At 34.2% G+C, this 23,585-nt stretch overlaps 1 protein-coding gene across 3 annotated transcripts; it reads right to left on the bottom strand.

Annotated features, from left to right (window-relative positions):
* Window positions 1–5,881: 5,881 nt before the first annotated feature.
* On the bottom strand, window positions 5,882–23,585 carry ZRANB2 (zinc finger RANBP2-type containing 2). 3 transcript variants are annotated; one of them, XM_047870961.1, is made up of 11 exons: window positions 23,460–23,584; window positions 21,017–21,069; window positions 20,817–20,925; window positions 19,422–19,504; window positions 14,995–15,071; window positions 14,568–14,702; window positions 13,302–13,471; window positions 11,497–11,583; window positions 9,424–9,582; window positions 8,288–8,361; window positions 5,882–7,736 (listed from the first exon to the last, which is right to left on the bottom strand). In XM_047870961.1, the coding sequence occupies exons 1-10, from the start codon at window positions 23,513–23,515 to the stop codon at window positions 8,328–8,330; spliced, it is 963 nt and encodes a 320-aa protein (XP_047726917.1). In that variant the 5' UTR covers window positions 23,516–23,584; the 3' UTR covers window positions 5,882–7,736; window positions 8,288–8,327. The 3 variants fall into 3 exon arrangements, 2 of the variants coding, with proteins under 2 accessions (XP_047726917.1, XP_047726915.1); XR_007154766.1 differs by having other exon boundaries at window positions 7,656–7,736; window positions 8,288–8,357; window positions 23,460–23,585; XM_047870959.1 differs by lacking the exon at window positions 8,288–8,361 and having other exon boundaries at window positions 23,460–23,585.

The following is a 23,585-nucleotide window of genomic DNA, read 5'->3' as shown; positions in this document are numbered from 1 at the left end:
CAAAGATATTTCCACTCAAAGTACATGAATTTCTGCTTCTACATTTGCCAGCCCTGAACTAGTATTGCTGTTTATAATATTTACAATCTGATGGGTAAAATATATTTTGTTAAATTGGATTTCCATAAATACTAGTGAACTTAAATCCAACTTCATTAAGGAAGTTAAATCTATTTCCATGTGTATTAACTTCTTTAATTGCTTTTACATTTTCTATTGGATTAACTTCCTCTTTGCTTTGTACATTTTTTATTGGATTGTCATATGCTATTAATTTGTAGGAGCTCTTTGTACTGTTAGAGATACCGATTTCTCATTTTCCTACCTTGTCATTTGCCTTTTTTACTTTTTGTGTCTGGATTATCTTATGTAAACCATTTATTCAGAAAAAAAAAAAAATTTCCTTTTTGGTTTTGGGAATTCTTAAGAAACTTAAGGTCTCCCCTTGATTCATACACCCAAGTTACATTCTGAAATATTTTCCCTCCAGTATTATCGTTAAAATAGATTACTTTTTAGCAGATGGTAACGAGGTTGAAGTTTAACTTACTTTTTGATGGGCTATCATATGGGGTAGATTTGCTGTAATTTTGTTTCTATGCTTGGAGTTAAGAGCTTCTTAGACTCGTCGCAGTCTCCTTTCAGACATATGCTGACCATGACTCACCTGAAGACTTGGAGGACCAACCAAGGATCTCCACATGCATGCACCTCTCCTGTTACTTGCCATCTTAGTGGCCTCGTCCTTCCTACTCCATCCAAACTCAGGGAAAATTGCAAATCTCCACCTAGGGAACTCCTGTGATGTATCTCAGAAATCTTCTCAAGGGAGTAAGTTGGCATTCAATAGGGTTAGCCTTGTTTCCCTTTATCAGATTATCACGGTCTTCCTAGTTCAGTGTCCTGAAAAACCCTGTTTTAATATATTGTGTGGTTTTGGGTGGAAAGATAAATCTTGTCATGAAGCAAAGTTCTCTGCTTAGTTTTGTTTTCTCACTTTCTACTTTATGTTTGATCTGTTTATGTTCTTGGCATGGAAACGTAGATATTGGTGTAGCTTCTTTCCTAATACATGGTTTCAAAATTACACATTTCCCTCTAAGTAGTGCTTTAGCGGAATCTCGAGGATATTTTCATTACCATTCAGAATATCTTAAATTTCCATCACTTGTTCCTTACCATATGGGGATGTTAAATCCTAATTATTTTCTAGTTTTGCTATTGAGTACGTTTAATTCCACTGGTCAATGAATGTATTTTGTACTATAAATCCTTTGAGAACTGTTTTATGGCTCAATAGCCTACGTGTAAATATTCTATGTGCAGTTGTTAGATGTAATGTTTTACAATAACCAAGTAGGTCTACTTGATCATGTTTATTCATAATACCTTTTTCTTCATAGAAAGGCATTATGATTTTTAAATACACAGATCTATTCACCCTGTCAGTCCTAACATTTTGAAGCTTTAGACGTTGATATGGAATGCTTTAAGAGAAGCCAGGGCTGAAGTGCACTTCCAAGTTTGTGACATTAGTGTTAAATGGACTCTTACCACTATACAGTTCCTGTTCTAATACTAGCTTAGTCTGTTGTGTTTGTATTAATATTGCCACATACTGGTATTTGCTTGGTAACTTTTTTCCACCTTATTTTCAACCTGTGTTCTTACTCTGAATGCATAACTTCTAGCTATAATGGGGTTTTTGTGAATTTTAATCCAGTGTGACAACATATAATTGGGGTGTATAATCCATTTTCACTTAACTACAGGTAGTTTAGCTAGCCTATTGTTGTATTTCATGTTTTTCTCTTTAAGAAAACCTCTTTTAGAATTATTAAAGTTTTATTATCCTGTTATTAACTTCTTGTACCTTTCGGGGTTATTGTGGAAATTGAAATGCTTTCTTGACTGTGAAAGTTTACCTTAAATTAGTACTTTTACTATTTCTTGAGGAATGAATCTTTTAATGGTTTAAATCACTTACCTTCATGGGGGCACCTGGATGGTTCAGTTAAGCATCCCGCTTTTGATTTTAGCTCAAGAGATCAAAACGCAGATTAAGCTCCCCACTGATAGCACAGGGCCTGCTTAGGATTCCCTCCCTTTCTTTCTGCCCCTCCCCTACTCATGTGCATGCACAGTCTAATATTAAAAATAAATAAATCACTTACCGTCTTCCTTTTGTGTTAATGTTGTAATCTTACTTCCATGTTCTAAGCCCAATACATTACTCACATAACTCCAAATTTAGGACTACACTGATTACACAAATGCTGTAATCTGCTTAAGCAAGTCTTCTATTCTTTTCCCATAAAGTAGGTCTTTCTAATCTGTTCTCCAAGAAGTAGCCAAATTTGCTTAAAGCTAACTAGGACTATTACAAACCTTTCAGTATTTCCCAACTGTTTGTAGAATCTACTTAAATTATTTTCTGTGGCCTAGCGGCTTTGCATGATAAGAGTGTCTACCTCTACCACTTCATTTTTTTACTCATTATGCCTTACACCAGCCTTAAGGTTATCATGTTAGCATAGACTTAGCAACTCTGGTATAGATCTTTCAGGAATTATTCTCCCAATTCTCTCTGACCTTTAGGTCTTCTACCCACCACTCATTTACTTCATGGTACTCATCAAAATTTGTAATTATTCTGTTTTCTTAGTTTTGATAGATTCACTAGAATACCTTGCTGTTTTACCATCTAGTCATTAACTAGTTAGTTCACTGTCAGGCATGCAGCAGACTCAATCAACATATGTAAATAATTGAATAACACAATTCTTTGGTTATATTCTAAATATTGATACTGACAAATTACCCTCTAAAAGGTCTGTGCTAACTCATCCAATGAAAAAAAATTAGGGATCTTAAAATGAAGAGATCATATTGATTCAAAAAGTCCCAGCAAATGCAATCAAAATGGCACTGATGACAAAAGTCCAATGGTGTGCCTAAAATTTTCAATGTGTTAAATATCAGTCTTTGTAATCCTTGAACAAGATTTTTTACATGTAAATTCCTTATAAATCCTGACATTTCCTTTTCTTTCCACTTTTGCTCATATAAGACATCAAATCTTTCAAATGCAGAGGAAACAGTTTGCTACTTATTTGCTACCTAATTGGCTTACCAGACTCACAAATGCCAGTATTCGCTGTGTACTCATGTACCAGGCACAATGAACATTCCCAGGGTGATACAGCTACCATAAAGTAAAAATTCAAATCAGGAAGTTTCACTCCAGAAGATAAACATCAAATCTCATTGTCAATTCTACCCCTGGATCACACCCATTCAACTTTACTTCCTATTACATCCAGGTGGGAGATACCCAGCCTTTGTGATGAGGTTGATAATAGGCTATGACTGTTTCATCTTTGGGGGTAAATACAAAATCCTTGCTCTAGTACATCACTGTAACTCACTGTTTTCAGTCAATGTTCAATGTGGTCCAGTTTAATCCTGACAAATCAAGAGGTTCCTTCTCTCCAAGGTTTCTCACAGCCATGGTTACTTTTGGTCCTCTAAAAACATGATCAAAACTTGAGCCTTCACCATTTAGCTCACATTCATCTACAAACCATCTCCTTCCTTCAGGACTACTGAAGTCAATTCATGTAAAGCATTTTGCTTTTATCCAGGCAAGACTAATTCTTCCCATTTTTATCAGACTTTATTTCTACCATAAAATATTTTATAAGTACTCCCCCACTAAATTAAGGTAATGGGAAAAGGGCTGTCCTATATCCTTTTAGCTTCAAACCCAAGTATTTTTACATCCTTGAATACTATGTAGCTTTCCTCAAAAGCTTCCTAGATATATTTTAATCATTCAAGTACTTAGGAATTTACCTGGTTATTGTAAATATTTTTCTTACACTAGTACCTTGTATTTTGCTAAATACATACATTTAAGAACTATTACTTATTATGTTTTTTTACAAATGTGTGCAAATGTTATGAAAAGAAACCATACTGTTTACTAGTCACTCTCAATGACTACAAATTTGCCTTAATGCTACCTGGATCCATCCCTCCTGATACTCTAATTGTCAAAACTCTTTTTGAAGGTCAAGTCCTCCCACCCTCACCCCACCATGATGGATCTAGATCCCATCCCCGCACCTATTTGATGATACCTTTCCAACACTTCTTCCCTCCCTCCTCCATCATTTACTTTCTGTTCTATTGGAGAATGGAAGCATACCAACAAAAACCCAGTCTCAAAGAACTTCCCAGGCCAAAGCTTCGAACGATTTGAGCAATAAAATAACATAGCATTAGCCTATGACCTAAAGTATAGAAGAAATATGCATGAATCCATACAAATATAAATGAGGTTTTTTTTTTTACAAACAAATTCCAAGTGAGAGGACAGCCCTCCCCAACAGGATGTGGAGTTCAGTTCCCTGATCCCTACTCTGAAGGTGGGCTGTACCTGGTAACTTGCTTCCAAAGGATGGAGTAGGTAAGGGAAAAATACTAACTACAATGATGAATTTGGGCAAATTTGGATATTATGTACCAGATATTTGATGAGAAAGTAACTTTCCCTGATATTCTTTCCAACTCCCCCATTCTAATCACAAGAAAAAAACCAGACTAATTTAGAATAGGGGAGTATTCGCCAGGACATCCAGCCAATACTCCTCAAGACTGTCAAGTTAGAATGAAAAGCTGTCAAAACACAGGTGACTGCAGAGATAGGACAACTAAGTGCATTGTGGTATCCTGGACTGAATCCTAAACAGAGTAATGGAAAATGGTGAAATTCACATGAAATCTGGATTGTAATTAATAGTAATAATTCAATATTGGTTTCTTAGTTTTGTCAAAAGTGTGTGGTAATGTGTTAATGATGGTGAAAACTGGGTGGGGGTATACTGGAACTGTACAATTTCTGCAGCTTTTCTGTAAATCTAGTTATAAAATTGGTGTCTATCTGATCTGCCTACCTACAAATAATGACTGAAATTAATACCATCTTACCACATCACTAGATTAAAAAACATCTGACCATTTTGGCTTTGGTTATGAGACAGAATACTGAAATTTGCCATGAGATTTGAAAGTAAATTCCTATTTAGCAACTTCTGCGGTTCCCATGGACAAGTTTTAAATGTCTTTAAGTTGTAACCTTCCTTTTTGTAAAATACAAGATACACAACCATGTCTAAAAGTGGCAGGAAGAATCATATAATGCCTGTACATTTATTCATACCCTAAACTGTCTTAACTGAAACCATCCACTCTATTTTTCAGAAATAATAAAATTTCCAGTTCAGGAATGCTAAAAGGTAATGTGAAAACATCTCAGGACTGTATCAAAAAACAGGGCTGAGTGGAGAAATTCCCTGCCTTCTTAGCAATATCTACAACAATGGCTGTGGATGCCAGAATACAAAAGATGAGATGTGAAACAAAGACTTTTTTACCTTTATAATTGCAGAGAGAGGTGGTTTTTCTTACATTTTAGAGCTTGCCCTGAACTTAAAACATTACCAGATACCATGCACATATTATTTAAATGAAAGGATTCTAAATGAGAACTTAAGAACTTACTAATTAAAAGTTACTGAGTGTTATAAAGTCACAGTTTTACAAAGAATTCAAGAAGCACACTATGGAGTGCTATTTTACCACATGAAATGAAGTGTGGGATGTTGTTGATAGGAAACATTCAATTTGGGTATTCTCAATTAAAAAAAGTCACAAGAATTTCAAGTATCCCTGGCTATAACTGATCATAGCTTTGGAATGTTTTAAACCAAGAACTCCTAAATATAACGTGATGTTACAGAAAAATAAGTGAATATAAAGAATTTACAATGCATAATCAAATGTAACAAGACTGATTTGCTTAAAAATAAACATTAACTCAGAGCTTAAAAATTCTAATTTATTTCTCACAAATGCCACTTGATGCTTGATTCACAGCTTTATTTACATTTGTCTACAGCATCATTTCTTCATGAAATGAACTAGTACAGCTTAGTTAAACCAAATGAAATCATAATCATCTGAATTGTCTGTAAACTATCAGCTAAATTTATAACCTTGCATTTGCTTAGTACAGCCAAAGTTTCAAATACAGAAAGCACAAGAATAAACCAATGGTAACATGTAGACTCTAGAAGATCATCTGGGCAAATTTAGAAGGTGGACTTTCAAGAAGTCTGAGGCACAATACAAGAGAGTAAAAGTTCTTGTGCAACCTACAGTAAACGCAGCAAAGAAAATTAAGACATAAAAAAACAAGGGGAAGTTCATTGTAAAAATATTATCAAAATACTTCTACATAAGATATTTTGCTTTCATCTTTAGATCAGCTGAAGAGAAAAATCACTCATTTGAAAGTAAAAAACAAATAATTTTGTTTGGTCTGTCTACTAGATAACCTTAAAACTTTAAAATTTTTAATTGCAGTAGACAATAATTTAAAATTAAGGAAAACAAAAACAAAATGTGGGTATTGATCCCCATGACAAAAAGTCCCCAAGCACAATTTGTCGATTTCCCTTAACATACTTACCTTGCATTGTCACTGAAGATACTGTTAAGAGAAGAAACCTTTTTGTTTTTAAACCAGAGGACAAAATGTAGCTCAAGTGACCAGATTTTGAGAAATAAAACGAACTCTGTATTTTAAGCCATAAGTAATTTCAAATGAATAGGAACAATAAGTATTTCTGCATGTCATGCAGAAATAAGCATTCATTTGTTACTCAGAAGAAAATTTTATGCAGTGTTTGAACATCTCAAGGCAAATAAATGTTCATTTAAATTCACAATCTCTCTGCTGATCTTTCACCCAAAGAAATATACTTCAATTTGTTCCTCATTAACTACGACTTAACTTTATCGATACTACCATATGTGATAACCAGGTTTTTAAAAGATATCACATGAAGCTTCTTAAAATATTAAGATAAAAACATTTTGAAACGGATGTTTTTCTCATCAATATCAGTAAAGAGAGGAACCTGTTTGACATTTTTGCTCAAAATTATTGTCAGGAAAGGGAAAATGAATAACACCCCTTTCCTTCTGAAATTCACAAGATTTTTTTTCTTCATTAAATGTGGTGGTACAAAAAAGTAAAACTGGATAAAAGAGAGACAAAGATTCTAAGGCACCCTCAGCATAGGGAATTTCAAAATGAGAAAGTTTCCAGTTGGCTGTTTTCAACTAGTTTTACTTTTTGTGATAGGAATCCCTTTGACATAGATTCATAGGAACAGGTTGACTCCTTTTCCCAATTAACATAAACAGATTGTTTCCAACTACTTTACCACAGTCTTGCCTCCATGCCCAAAGTTCAGGCAAGCCTAGGTTATCCTGTCTTCAGTCAATAGTTCATATTCCGAAATGAAAAAACAAGAGTTCAAATTAGGAAACAAAGTACTCTGTCACAGCTGAAATGGTTTTAAATGAAATAGTTGTAAATAATGAATGATAAATAGAGTATCTATTTTAGGACATTATGGCTTAAAATACTATTTACTTTTAATTTCACAAATAAACACAGCTGTATTGTTGTGAAAAGCAATGAAAGGCATGCACCTCTACTAGCAGTTTTAGCACTTCTGACCAAGTAAGACACCAACTCCTTAAAAAATATGCTTCATGCACTGTACTGTTTTTTTTTTTAGATGTAAATTTTAATACATTATTTCTTTTTTGAACTTGAACGGGAACCAGAATGGGATGATCCAGAAGATGACCTGTGGTGCCTGTAAGACATAATGGAGAAAGCAGATAATCTAGTAAGCTAGAGCTGTTATCAGCATTCATTCATAAGACTGTGAGAATATAAAAAATAAAACCTCATTATGCTGACAGAAAGAATAATTAAAATATAAGATACAAACTTATACACATAAAATTAACTAGTGTTCAGACGTTGGATGTGAGCCCAGTAATAGCATAACTGTAATTTAAAATTCTCTATATTTTTTACAAGTATCTTCTCCTTTCAAGATATAGCCACCTCTCAATTATTTAAGATAATGAAGGAAAGCCTTGCAAAAATGTGTAAAATTACAGATAATATATAACAAAGGCATATAAACTTGGTAATGGAAGTGTGACTAAACTCAATCCCTGTGATACACTATATAGTGTGGTAAGTCTATATGTAAAACAAATACAGCAAGGCTTCTGTGTATGAGACTATATATTCATAAATAATTACGTTTTGGAAATCTAGGTCACACAAGATGATTGTACAATTAGTTATAGGGTTATATTCATGCAGCTAATATGAATAAGTCAATATATCAACCTGGGTAAAGTAGTGGTGTTCCGAGGGGTTGGCCCTGGGCTCAGGGTTGTTTAGTGTTTTCACCAATCACCTGGCTTATGGAATAGAGAACATGTTCATTAAGTTTAGATGACAACAAACTAGGGGGATTATATGTGGCTAAGATAAAAATTTGCAGAGTGGTAAGAAAGCAACAGAATGAGTTTCACTCAAGTACAGAGTAATTGTCTTACAAAAGAACAAACGCACATAAACAACACTAGTTGTGTGTAACCTTAATATCTAAACTTCAAAATGTGGAAAATTAATAATTCTGTACAAGAAGGAATCATGAGGTAATCCTACCGCTGAACCCAGCAATAATGAGACTACTTAATCCTTATTTTCACAAGTTGAAAGGATATGGAAAATTGGCAAAGATTACAAAAAGAAATCATTAAAAGTGCCTACATAATTAGATACTGAGAATGTAGAGAAAGTTAAAAACTGAGTAATTAGCCTGTTGCAAAAATGGCGGACAGATGACGTCTGCACTCTACAAATTTTAAAGATGTCAATACCGATAAAGTGATCTAGTAAAGGTCTTTCTCTTAAAAAAAGGTAGAAAAGATTTGGACTGCCAAGATGAAAAATGTATTAGCTACAAGAACAACTTCCTTATATCTTTATAAAGGGCATAAAACAATAATTTGCCGTGGAAACGCATTTATACATATTTGAGAATAGATTTCCAATGATCTGAAAAGGTTAATTTTTTTACTAGAGGCCCCAGATTTCTATTTATATTTAATGGAAAATCAAAATCATAAATACGTTTAAAAGTTAACTTCTAAATTACTTCAACATACAGCCTCTGAATTATAATCTTAAAAGACAGAAATAACCGAGAGTTGGCTATAATAATCATATGCAAAAATAAAAATTTAAACAATAAAATGATCAGATAGTGGAAGAGTGGTTTGATCTACAACTTTTCTAAGCAACCTGATCAAAGCACACACGATAAACAAAGTAATAAATGTTTTGAAGTTCAAAGTTGAAAAGTGTAATTTAAAATTGGAACAAAGGAGATAATGAAAATCTAATCCTGGACTAGAAAGTTTAATCTATTAAACACACTTAAGAACACCCATTCTTATTTCTACAGAAACCCAAACCTTTCGGGTGACCGTGATCTTGTTCGTCTTTTTTTGCGATCACCAGGTGAAGAAGATCTAGAACGACTTCTCTTTCTGTTCCTCTCAGGAGAAGATGATGAACTTGAATAAGATCTTTTTCGTGGGGAAGAAGAGCCCCTGTGGGACCTGGAGCTGGATCTTCATTGATTGAGAAACAAATCAAACATTTCATTAAAAGAAGAAATGAGGCAGATCGTTCAGCTAACAGCTCCAAAAATAAACAAATAGGATTTATAACTGAAAATTTTATAAGAAGGAATACTTACTGCATACTCAACAGAAGACTTCTGGTTCAATCATGAAAACAATTCTACTTAAGTACAATTACTTTAACATCATTTTTTTTAACATTCTAAGTATTTATCACTTATAACTAAAGCAGAATTTTTTTAACTTGAGGCTATCATTTTAAAGTATACATAAATAGCAAAACCAAAAGGTAATTGCATTTGCATGACTTTATGACTAGAAAACACATTCTCCCATTTGGGAAAAAAATATGTAGGTTATATACAAATTCCCGAGGAAAATAAACATTACAATTCCTTGTGGAATTATGCAACTTATTAAGTTGCTCTAGAAAAGGCAAGGATAGGGGACAGAAATGAGAAAACAGTATTCAATTGCCAAATAATCAAAAAAATAAAATAAAATGAGTAACTTTAAAACTTTGATTTATATTAACAGTATTTTTATGAAGAAATACTATTCATGAAGTATGAAGTGTTGACATTCACATGTTTCAGGTAGAAGTAAATGTGCAAATGTTTAAATGCAAATTTTTTTCTTCATTTACATATTTTGGTTGAAGGAATTTAGCTCAAACTTCCCAAAAAATTCACCTTTGGGCTTAAAATAAAATCAGAAAGCCCAAAAGGAGAATTCTTTGGAAAGTTATAAGCAATGAAAAAAATGTTTGGGAAGAATATGAAGGCTGTTCTGTAAATCTTAATTCTAGTACTTCCCAAATGGAACTAGGACTTAAAGATCTTCACCTAAGAAGCACTCAAATAAAAGTACTAACACAATGATAATACACAATAACAATAAACTCATTTACTCTCCATTTTGTACTGGCTTAATACAAGTTTGCATATCATTCTTCCTTTAATGTTAAATTGCAGTTGTGCTCTAATGCTACAGATTTGGCTCTATTAAATAGCATTTTTACCAAAAGAACTACCATTATGATTCAGGGTAAATTTCCACAGAAGTGGAATTTTAGTCATTTTCTTATTCTTGTTAGATGCTTTAAATAATAAATCAAAACTTAAAAAAAAGGCAGCATATTTTTACTAAGTTTAAAAAAACACTTTTAAGGAAGTAGACTAGTGTCATTTGCTTCTTCACAAACTGCTTCCCTCTACCGGTCAAACTAAATGCAACCTGAAGTTAACAGTAACGATTACCTAAGACCACATCCTACCTGACTAACCAACCATACTTCCTTATTTAGTCTGTAGAATTCAAGAGGAGTGCTTGTTCTAGGCATAGTGTTTGTGTAAAATTTTATATTTATAATTTTTATAATAGTGTTAATATTACAAAAAAATAGAAATGGGTACAAGACATTCCAGAAACTTTATCTGATATAAATGACAAAATAGTTTCTGCAAATATTGAAACAACTGCCCTACAAAACAATCTGTTTTGAGGCAAGGTTAATTTTCTTCCTTTCAAAAACACAGTGAACTTTTTCTCTGCATATCTGTAATTTTATTTGAATTACTGCAAACATAACTTTACTAGAGATCTGGTGATAAGACTCTGCTCCATCTTCCTATTTCATCACATTTTAGCTAGTACAAAAATAACAAACCTTGCATAATGCAAAATAGCAGCCTTAATTCAATCATGGGAATGTCTTGGCACACTGCTGGCAATGGAAACATCTCATGGTGAGAAAATTAAGCCGAGGCAAGTGCATTAGTTTCTAATGCTAAAATAAAATTGACAAGTAGAAGCAAAATAAGAGGAAAAAAAGCAGCAACGCCTTCTGCAGCCTTAAATATTTTTTCTCTCTGCTTTACAGAGAGATGCTACCTCATTCACCTTGATTTCGACCCACGAGATCTCGAACGTTCTCTGGAACTGGAACGAGATCTTGACTGCGAACTGGAAGAGCTTCTTGAACGGGACCTGGAACAACATGGAAGGATTTTTTTTTCCAGGACCACTTAAATGAACTTTGTGATATGAACACTGAAAGAAAAATGTATATTAGAGTTCATTTTCATATAAAAAGACAACTATTTGAGATACACATTTTCAGAACAAAATATTTTAAGGTAATATCACTTAAATACTTATGCCAAAACTTAAGCTAACATTTAAAAAGAAAACCAACTATCACTTCCCAAGTTTGACTAAATTGCTCTAAAAATCACTCAAAATTGTACAAATAAAAACACTAAGCATTATCTCACTTCATTAACATTGAATACTTTCTGTTCACAATTTTTAAAGCAACCTAGGACTTACACATCCAGGAATTTTGAATGCTGCTGTTTATAATTTAACTTCTCTGATACATCTCTATCAATTTCCCTTAGAAAATTCCTTGTTTCCTCAGTCTCTAGCTAGTATGATACTGTAAGTATGATGACATGTATATATGTTTAACTGTTTTTCTATCTACTCAAAGGTTAAAGAATTAAAGAGAAAATACATTAACAATCCTGTCTTAGGTAATTATATTACCTTTAATTTACCCCTTAAAATAACACTTTGTAGAAAAAGATTATTATTGACATCTTAAAATTACTATCTTTATAATTACTTTTGTAAGCTTTCAGGCTTTATAGTGCTCAAATAAAAACTTATCTAATTTTTCTTTTCTAGAGAATGGGTATGCATGTGCACTCAAGTGGGGGATGGTGCAGGATGGGGGGGGCAGGGAGATGGGGGAGGGGGAGATAAGGGAGGAGGGAGGGGGAGGGAGGGGGGAGAGAGAGAGAATGAATGAATGAATGAATGAGAATGAGAATATCTTAAGCAGGCTCTAAGCTAAGTGTAGAGCCCAACGCCGGGCTCGATCCCACAACCCTGGGATTATGACTTGAGCCAAAATCAAGAGTCAGACATTCAGCGGACTAAGACACCCAGGTGTCCCCCAAATTATCTGTTAAGTGCTCAATTAGCTAATATTTTGACCCTTAAAAACCATTAAAATCCACTGCCCATGATTTCACTGGATCATGAACAGGAATTGTTCATGGGAACATTGTTTACACAAAGATACTGCTTTTACTCACTTGAATTTTCATTGTTGACTACACAACCAGGTAATATTCAAATTTTACGTTACTAACAAAATAATATTCAAGTACAACACCAACTAAATCTTCTTTTTCCTGGACATCTCAAGATAATGAGCATTAAGCCAATATAACTAATATGGCTGAATCGGCTCCTTCATTCGGAATACCTCTATTAAATCATTAAAACATTGTATAGCAAGCAATGATTTAATTAGGGTCTAGAAAATTTCTACACTAGCCTTTAACATAATTAGTAAAAATATAAATCTTAAATTTACTTACAAATTTCTAAATGTAAACTACCTATTTAATCAAGTAGCACTATATATAATAATTTAAATGAATTTTTTAAAATTTTAATAAAAAGCATGGTGATAAAAATGGACCAAGGGAAGTTTCATATTAAAACTCTGCATTTCTGAAAATATTGGACAATAACTTCATGGCACTAAGAAAAAATTATTTTCTAAAAGTTGACTTGAATGAAATCTCAAATAAAAAGGAAAGCTTATTCAGTCAAGAAAAACAAAATTTATAAATAAAGAAGTTAGATACTGACATTTTGACTGGTGTTACCCTTGACCTGTACCCGTTTACCTGGACCTAGACCTTGAACTTGAGGGGGAGGATGAGCGTGATGAAGATCGTGAATGTGAAGATCGAGACTTTGAGCGACTTCGTCTGTTAGATTTCTTTTTATTACTATCTTCTTCTTCACTGGCATCAAGATTATACTTTGAGAGATCAGCATCATCTTCATCCTCATCCTAACAAAAATTCAGTCAATTATTTAGACATTTGGATATTAATGCTATCTATGAGAAATGATAAACAGTCCTGTGTATTGGACACCTCCATATGGATATGTGATGTCATCAACATCTCAGCAAATCCTCAATCCTAAAAATCTGCCTACTATATTCCTCATCTCAACTAAACAGACTGGTTATTTCAGACATTCCAAAGAAGTAATCCTAGAAATCATACTTATTTCCTCTTTTTCTGTCACAATGTATTACCAGGTAAGCAGTCAAAAATTTTCAATTTTAACCCCTTTACTATGTATTACAGTATAACCTTTAGGTGGTCTTCCTAACTCTAGAAATCCATTCTGCTTCCCCTACATCTCAACATACTGACAGTCACCCCCCTGAACCAGGTCAGATAAACATACCTCATTTGTTTCTTACAAGCTTTAAAAATTGTTCCACGCTGATTTGTTTAGTTGCATTTGAGGGCCTCTTATGATCAGACCTCAAAGTGTGTACCCTCAATCTGGATCTATACATAAGGCCATAAAACTTTACACTTTGGACTCAGAGAATAAATACCACCTGATGGTGGTGCCCCTTACCATTCTCCCCTCTGCTTTAACCACACTGGCTTATGTATGATTTTTTTTTAACATTGCTGGTTTGTTTCCTATTAAGTGACCTCTATTTACGTTCTCTGCCTGAAAGTGTTCTGACCACAGCTCTTGTAGCAACTAATATCATTCTATCATTCAAATCGCAGCTCAAATTTCACCTCCTCAAAAATCCTCCATCCACTGAAACCAAAGTAGCTCTTCTCATGATCCGTTACCATGTGTCTTTATAACATAATTGCTTTCTAAATTATCTTGTTCATTTATGTCTTTCCCCTCTAGAATTTAAGTTCCATTAAAAGAAGGGTGGCTCTTAGTTATTACTCTATCTCCAGAGCTAGAATAGTGTTTGACAGAGTGGACGCTCAAAACCCTTGTGAGAACTAATGAATACACAGAACATAATCTTCACTATGGGACAAAGATCGTCAAAAGGATTCATGTTATAACATAGCTCCAAAAAGACTAAGAACAAATAAGACAAGGAAATCATTTACCTCATCTAATTTATATTTAGAAAGATCTTCATCCTCATCCTCTTCTTCTCCCTCAGATTCTTTATCTTCAACTTCCTTTAAAATAGATGCAGGACCAACTGCCTTCCCCCTGTATTTTTTCTTTTTACGTCCAAACTAGAGAAAAAAATTTCATGATATTGCTGTCAGCTGAAAATATTTAAAATCACTATTTTTTCCTAAGAAATTACTTTTATATGTTTCGGTCAATATGTATTTTTTTAAGTTAATTTTAACAACAATTATATATTTAAGTCAATTATGACTTAAAAAATGGTAAGCTGCTTTAGAAGAATCAAAGTACACTTATAAAAAATAAGATACATTTAGTATTATTCCTTCTCAGTTAAAATATTTTTGAACAGGTTTTCTAATTTGTATTCAACCTGCACACTAATGTATAGCTTACCTCATCATATTCACCATCAGATTCTTCTCTTTCTATATATTCAACATTTTCTCTTTCATTAAAACCACCACCATAACCTAAAAGGGGAGGGGGCATAAACTATTATCTAGGACAATTCATTAAAATAACGAAAATATATATATCCAACAACATCACCTCCAAGCAACAGAGAAAAAGAAAAATCTCATCAATGACATTTGCCTATCTAATAAATTACTAGTTTAAAAAAAAGCGTATTTAAAAAACATCACTACAGAAAACAGTGTCAAAGTTAGATACCTTAGCTGAAAAAGCCCTATTGCTACACTTCTAGTTCTTCTCATTCTCAATTTCAAAATGTCCTGTATTACTTAGCTTATGCATGGAATACATGGGTGGAAAACATTTATTCATATCTCTGCCATAACCAAGTTTCATAATGACTTTCTTCTGTAGTTCATCATAATTCTTCCGGGAAGAGTGTGCTAAGAACACAGACTCAAAATTTCACAGATTACCAGTTGCAGATAGTCTGAAATCTTTTGATGTATTGAAATTTTGCTGGGCTAAAATGTAGCTAGGGCTTGGAATATTCCTAATTATACAAATACAATGACATAATAAAGGACATCCAAATTGGTTTTAATACAATTATTTTTAATGTATTGTTAAAAGTCACTCAGGTTCTCTGAATTAACCAGTAAACTTTTATTTTTTTTTATTTTTTAAATTTTTTTTTAATGTTTATTTTTGAGACAGAGACAGAACATGAACGGGGAGGGTCAAAGAGAGAGGGAGACACAGAATCTGAAACAGGCTCCAGGCTCTGAGCAGTCAGCACAGAGCCCAATGCAGGGCTTGAACTCACAGACTGCGAGATCATGACCTGAGCCAAAGTCGGACGGACGCTTAACCGACTGAGCCACCCAGGCGCCCCAACCAGTAAACTTTTAAAGTGAAAATATTCTATTAAAAAATAATCAAGTTCAGCAAACCACTATTCTTTCACGTCACAACCAACATCTACAATTAGGTGAGATTTTTCACATAAGCTTAAGAGAAGGTGAAGTTAATTTTAGAGAAAGTGAGGGAATTTTGAACTAAATCTCCCACTGAAAAAATAGAGAGGTATGTGGGCAAAAGCAACATAATCTAACTATTGCACATACTGCAGAGCAGTACCAGCACATAAAGTCAGTGTTTCTGGGATTTAAGGATTTCATGAACCAGCAAAATGCTAAATACATTTATAAACAAAAAAGTATTCTTAAAGAATTTAGGATGTATGACTTTAAATTTACTAATCACAGGCATTTAAAAAATGATCACTTACCCTATCATCTTTTTCTGACAGTCACAAATAGAAAGTACATTAACTGTCTGAACAAAATAATGTAATAAATTTAACTTTAAAAAAACATCACATTAATCTTGTTTTCAATATACTTTGTACCAGCGAAAACTGCAATGTGTCGGTATTTATCTCTCAAATAATTGCAATATGACTCCTTGCCTCCTCCTCCTACCTTATTTCAGAGACCATATGGATTTTAATTGTAATATACAAGAATTTTCTTTTGTTTCTGTAAGGATGACATACGAATGAGAAATGTATTAAATACAGTTACAACTTTCTTTAGTAAAATCTTGGCTCCAGTTTTTCAGAAATCAAATATAAAAAACCAAAAGCAAGTACAAATGGGTATACGCTGAACCTCAAGAAAACAGCTCACAGATTTAACGCTAATTATAGATTACAAACTCTGTGGAAAGTTATTACATCAACATGTCCTGAGATTAAGATATGAATACTCTGATAAACAACAAATTTTAAGAGATAACTAATGATAAAGATCTAATAAGCATCAAAATACTTAAAAGTAGGAGAAAAACTTAAAAAAAAATCCACAGTATCTAGATGGAAAATAATTCACATAGGGGAAAAAAAAAAAGCAAAGTGAACAAATATAATACAACAGCATGATTGTCCTTAGGCCAGTAGTACAGAAAAATGCCTGAATAAACTAGACTGTTAATATGTGGAACATGTGAAAATATTAAAACAACCCTACTTAACACCAACACACTTTTAAGAGTTCTCTGTTCACATTTAGTAATCTATACTTGAAAAATGATAGAGCAAATAAATTATGGCAAGATTTAGACGTTAACTGTTACACATAATTTTGCATAGGTACGTAAGGACAATTACTTTAAAATAAATATCATAGCAAATATAAAGCTATTCTCATCTCATACGGGCTACAGAAAAAAAAAAAACTAGTAATTTAACAAGGACGTTGCTAACATGTAACTATTCAAAAACTAGGAGAATAGGTGCGCTTGGGTGGCTCAGTTGGTTAAGTGTCCAATTCCTGATTTCGGCTCAAGTCAGGGTCTCACGGTTCAGTTCATGGGTTTGAGCCCTGCCTGGAGCTCCACGCTCACAGCATGGAGCCTGCTTAGGATTCTCTTTCCCTCTCTCTCTGCCCCGCCCCCACTTGTGCACATGATCTCTCTCAAAATAAACATTAAAAAAAAAAAAGAATTGTACAAAATTATTTGTACAATTATTTAATGTGATAATGCAAAGTCAGCAATCTTTCAGTAGTGCATGAAGTTTTCTTTTATTCACAAACTATCCCACGCTTAGGAAATGTTCTCCAGAACCCTGGACTTCCTTACTAAAAATAGTAGAGACACTAGAGAGCAATGCTATAGGTTATTTCACAACTTCAACTGCGACCAGCAAAGACAACTGGTTATAGCCAGGGAAGTGGGAATGGCTCAAGACAACAGAATCACAGAAAGAAAAAAAAAAAAAAAAAAAGAGTGAGTAAAGAAAAAGTGAGAAGGGATCAAACTTTGAGGACTTTAGTTGTTACACTACTGCTCTTACAATAGTGCAACCTTAAAGGAGAAATCACAAAATAGGTCAGAGAATATGAGTAGATAAAAGGCTTTTTGGAAATACAATTTAAAAAACTTAAAGATTCTGGACTTTATCCTAAAAACAAAAGTTCTATTTATTTTTATTTTAGAGAGTGAGCAAGCAAGCAGGGGAGAAGGGCAGAGGGAGAGACAGACAATCTTAAGCAGGGCCCACGCTCAGCATAGAGCCTGATGTGGGGCCAGATGCCAGGACCCTGGGATCATTACCTAAAATGAAATTAAGAGCTGAACACTCAACCGACTAAGCCTCCCAGGCACCCGAAAACTGTTTTAAACATATGGAGCTTTTAGTTTGGAAAAAAAAATATCTCTGGCTGCAACTGGGCAGGAGGGGAGTATGTACAGACAGAAACTAAGACAAGATATAGTGGTATCCTTATCTAGGGTAGTCATTGAAAAGAATTTTGAGGGGAGTAGAGGAGAGATAAGGAGTTACTAAGAAGGACATTTAGGTTTCTGTCTTATGCAACAAGCATATGGTGCGTGGTACTAATCATGAGAAAGAGATCACTAGAAGAGGGCCAGGTCCTGGGGGAAACTCATGAGTTCGGTTTGGATATAATAAGTTTGACATTTACTTGGTGATGTTGAATAGACAGCTGGATATATGGGTCAAAGAAGTCTCAGCTGAAGACACACATTTGGGTATCATGGTGTGCTGAAGTCACTTAAAGTTAGGACTTAGAAAGAAAACTGAGGGACTGGGTCTTGAAGAACCCCAAAATTCTGTGGTCAGGTAGAAAGGGATGGCCCTAAAAAGGACACAAAATAAACTATCAGAAAAAAGATGGAAAAAACATAAGATATATACCTTAAGAGGTGAATGAAAGAAAGGAAACTCTTATCAGAAGGCCTCAATCTGTCCAATAAGTACAAAGGTTTAGAATGAGAAGAGTAGGGTGGACTTGAGGATTACAAAAGGAAAAATATCTAGGACATTAGGTTATAATGTTCTCACATGTGACAGTATCACAAAAAATTAAAATTAAAAAAAGAATGAGGGGAAGAAAACAAGAATTTGCTAAAGTCTAGAAGGGCCAAGTCCAGATGATTCTTAAAGGGCTAGTGAGTCTTCCCTCTGCCCTTATTAATGTTCACTATTTGTTAGCACAGAGCTCTCTAATGTTATACTCTGTAAACTGTGATACTGTTAAACAGAAAATGACTTTGTGTATGGCAGAAAAACATTAAGATAAAAAAACCTAAGGGCAGAACAGACAGAATCCTCAATTACTGTACTCTTATAAGAAGGTGACAGAACTGCTAATTCAAATTTTATTTCTTTTAAGATCACTTAGGGGCACCTGGGTAGCTCAGTGTGTTAAGCATCTGACTTGATTTGGCGCAGGTTATGATATCCTGGTTCATGAGATTGAGTACCAGATTGGGCTCTGTGCTGGCAGCATGGAGACTGCTTGGGATTCTTTCTCTTTCTCAAAATAAATAAACATTAAAAAAAATTAAAGTCATTTTGTTAGAATGTGATTGAATTTTACCTGTTCTTTCTTCTAACTTAGCATACTTTGGAGTATTACACATGTTACACTCTGATCTTCTGGCCCAATTCACGTTACTGCACCTTTGGAACGGAAAAATACCAAATTAGTAGACTATAACACAAGAAAGAGTTAATTTCTAGACAGTTTAGAATTTTAAAATAAAAACTAGGATAAAACCACTACCATAAAGAAATATTTATTAAGGATAATGTAAACAAAGAAAATGTACTAGTGCACATTTTCTAAGAGAAAATATGGATTCCAACAAAAGACAACTATTTAAGCAGAAGCAAAAGCTAAACAGTATGAAGAGTGCCTTTGTCATTTTTTGAAAAATAGGAGACAAATTACATATACACAGATTTTGATGTCTTAGAGGGAAAAATCACCTTTTAAAGGTTTTACTAATTTCTCAGTCTCCAAATTTACCTCAAAAGACAGCAAAGTTATTTATACCTTCTAAATAACGTCAAAAAATTTTTTTTCTTTTGAGGAATCAGTTCAAGCACTAAATTTCACAGCATACCAAATCCAGTGACCTAATCTGTTGACAAAAAATTTTCCAGTACAATTTTAATCCATATAGGATCAGAAATTTATGTATGGCCCTCTTCTGATTCAGTCCTTTTTTATATATTTGATTCATCTGCACAAGAGAAAAGATGGAAGTTGGAAAAATATCTATACAGAACTTGAAAATCAAACATATTAAGAATGCCTAATTACAGATATTTATGACACACAACTTATGATTCTAAAATTACTCTGTAAACAGGCAAAATGAATTTTAAGTGTATTTCACATTAATGATAGCAGCTAAAAGTTTTCATATTTTTTAATAGAAAGAAGTAGGCTTTGATGATTTTATTTTTCAACGTTTTTATTTATTTTGGGGACAGAGAGAGACCGAGCATGAATGGAGGAGGGGCAGAGAGAGAGGGAGACACAGAATCGGAAACAGGCTCCAGGCTCCGAGCCATCAGCCCAGAGCCCGACGCAGGGCTCGAACTCACGGACCGCGAGATCGTGACCTGGCTGAAGTCGGACACTTAACTGACTGCGCCACCCAGGTGCCCCGGGCTTTGATGATTTTAAATAGCCCTTCATCCTTTTTTTGAAATGCAAGCTTACCTTAAGCATTCATTTACTGGTATACATAATCCATCATAGTATAAACTAATACTACCATTAAAAAAATAGAATTTTTAAAAGTTCTTTATACTTCTATACAGACTAAACTTCTATACTTCAGCTACAGACTAAACAGTACACAGATCTTTGACTTAGAAGGTTTCCTCAAGTTTGTCAATGTGACAAAGAATTGGAAATATTAACAAGTAGTGGCTAGATATGTTATTATGGAAGAAAAAGTGGATAATTTAAAACACATACGTTTTGCACTGCCAGTCATTAGCACTAAAAAGGCCCCGGCTCTTTTCTGCAAGTGTCTTTCCTATTTCAGTACCCCCAGCTTTCATCATCTTAGCCTCAGTTGTTTTCTCTGAAAATAGGAAAATGATACATGATTAATCTGGGGAAATTTTAAAAATGATCTGTATACAGTCTTAAAAGAAGCTTCCTTAAATGCTTACCCCGACCACATCTATTACAGCTGGTTCTTCTAGCAAAGTTTACATTTCCACATCTGAAAATAAAGTAAAAGATATTTAGAAAGAGATTTAGAAAGAGATTTAAAACTGAAGAATTTTTAAAATTCTTTATACACAACTTTTTAATGATCCCTTACTATACACCTACATCCAGAACTTCTCTGACACCATCTCAGTCATGTTACTGTCAATGTTAACTACGAAAAAAAAATCATCACAATTTAGGTGGAAAAAGATAAATATAAAATTTAAGTCAAAAGTCCAGGATAAGAAACTCCAATCTTTCACTATCTAGTTACATGATCCTAGTAAGTCGCTTAAGATTTCTGTGTTTCAGTGTTCTATTAGCACATATGATTGATGACAACAAAATCCCCTTAGCAAAGCTGAAGTGAGATATCCACTTTAGCAATTACTGAGGAGGCACCAGAGTTAGAAACAAAACCAAAACAACTTCAAAGTAATTCCTAGTATAGAAAATAAGGAAATACATACAAAAATGTGTTAAGTATGATAAGAAATACATAATCCTAAGGATGGACCAGTGGGGAGAATATAGTTTCATGGGTCTTGATAAAATGCTCTTTTTACAAGCAGAAGATAGAATGGTAAGGAAAGATGATAGGTTATATGGACTAAAAACATACACAGGTTCAATAACTATAAGGAAATGGGAGTTGTGTAGGGGCATTTACCAAACCTCTGAAACCTAGTTGAAAAAAGTAACAACCACAACCAATAAACCCAACATATGGAGTAACACAGTGTCACTTTATGTTTATATTCAGCAAACTTAAGTAAACAAAAAACTTATCAAGTTCATTTACATGGTCTTGATAGTGCATCTGCATATTGGTAAAACCATGTTAAATGCTGAGTGATATACAAAGCTTAAATTTTAAAAAAACTGATTACTTTTCTTTGAAAATACATATCTGAATATACACATTGTAGAAATATTCTATTCATCTTTGTAATTGAGTTGAATGCACTTAGACACCTACTTCAAATATTTGTGTATGCTGTCATTAATGACACTGTCAAAGGTAAATCATTGTACAAGTAATCAATCAGTAACATTAAAATCAGAAGTTGTGCTATACCTTTTGAATGATTTCAATAGTATTTACCACTGAGCAATGGTATTCATAGCATATGAATTGGTCCCATTCAATACTGTCAGATACACCTGATCCTTCAGATCATCCTAACCTTTATGCAAATAGGCGATCACCTTGTTATGAAATAAACACAATATTTCATTTAAACTACTTACAAGGTGGTCAGAAGTCAAATACCGAGGAAATGTGGACTTATCTCCGTTACGGACATTAGATAATTTAATTCTCTTAAACTAAAACCAATAGCTACCAATTAAGAGTATCTGCTGTATTTCATTGCTCTACACACTATGCTATCCTATATTCATTGAAAGGGAGCTATTCTATTTTTTTTTTTTTTTTTTAGTAGAGTTAAATAACCTACTTAAAGTTACATATCTGTAAGCAAGGGAACTGGAATTAAACCCGCATTTGTTTGCTTCAAAGTTTCTCTGTGAATTTTTATCTTTGGCTAGCCTAAGGACAAGAAATCTGAGACTTTTATTTGAACGTGAGTTGTGCGTTCAATTTTTGGACAACTACTTTCCATGTATTTCCAAACAGGTACATGTATTTGAGCACCCTCCAAAATAATCTAGCAATTTAATAGAGCACACAGACTTCAGCAGCAATGTCAAAAGGCTGAGCCACTAAACACGTGCTTCTCTGCTGCAGGCATCTCCAGGCAAGCAGAAACACAGGCCTCCTGCCTTTCGGCTCTAAGCAGGCGAAACGTTCGATTCTTGTGGGGAAATTAAAGATTACTAGAGAAAAAAGTCAGAATCTCCTAAATCCAAGAAGGGTAGCGTTTAGGGGCAAGTATAAACAGTATGGGAGAAAACGGAAATTAAAAAGCAAACAAACAAAAAAACAAAAAAACACAACAAGGCGAATTATGAAAAAACAAAAAACGAGTTCGAGAAAGCAGCTTCCCGCGAACAAAAGTAAAGTTCTGCAGGAAAAAGTCACGTGGGGCAGATCCAATAGCAAGCTGGCCACGACTCTGTAGATTTCCTTATCGCTGAAACCTGGCCGAGGCGGGGGTGGGGTGTGGGGGCAAAAGGTAGGCCATCTCGCTCTCGAAAAAGAGGGGCTGTCTTGGAGAGTTAATGTCGAAGAAACTTGGAAGACATTCTCAAAACAAAGGCTCCCGAAATACCTCATCGAGAAGAGGCTGGAGCCTTCTTCCCGCCTGGGAGCCGGCGGTTCGCCTTCTCAACCCGGCCTGAGGTACTGGAGACCATAAAAACGGAAAACGCCGAAACAACCCGAGAAAGCCTCCACCGTTAAACCCTGCCCCAATTCGGGACCCTTCATGAACTCACTTTTTGTCAGGGCAAATCCAGTCACCGTCACTGACTCGGAAATTCTTAGTCGACATCTTGGACGCCGCCACCACAGCCACCCGCAGCTACGTCTTCGCAGGAGGAAGCGGGCAGGGGACTTTCGGC

The sequence above is a fragment of the Prionailurus viverrinus genome, chromosome C1 (assembly GCF_022837055.1).
Source record: "Prionailurus viverrinus isolate Anna chromosome C1, UM_Priviv_1.0, whole genome shotgun sequence".
Lineage (NCBI taxonomy): Eukaryota > Metazoa > Chordata > Mammalia > Carnivora > Felidae > Prionailurus > Prionailurus viverrinus.
Note: the sequence above shows the minus strand (reverse complement) of the source record. Positions and strands in the feature narration are given on the sequence as shown.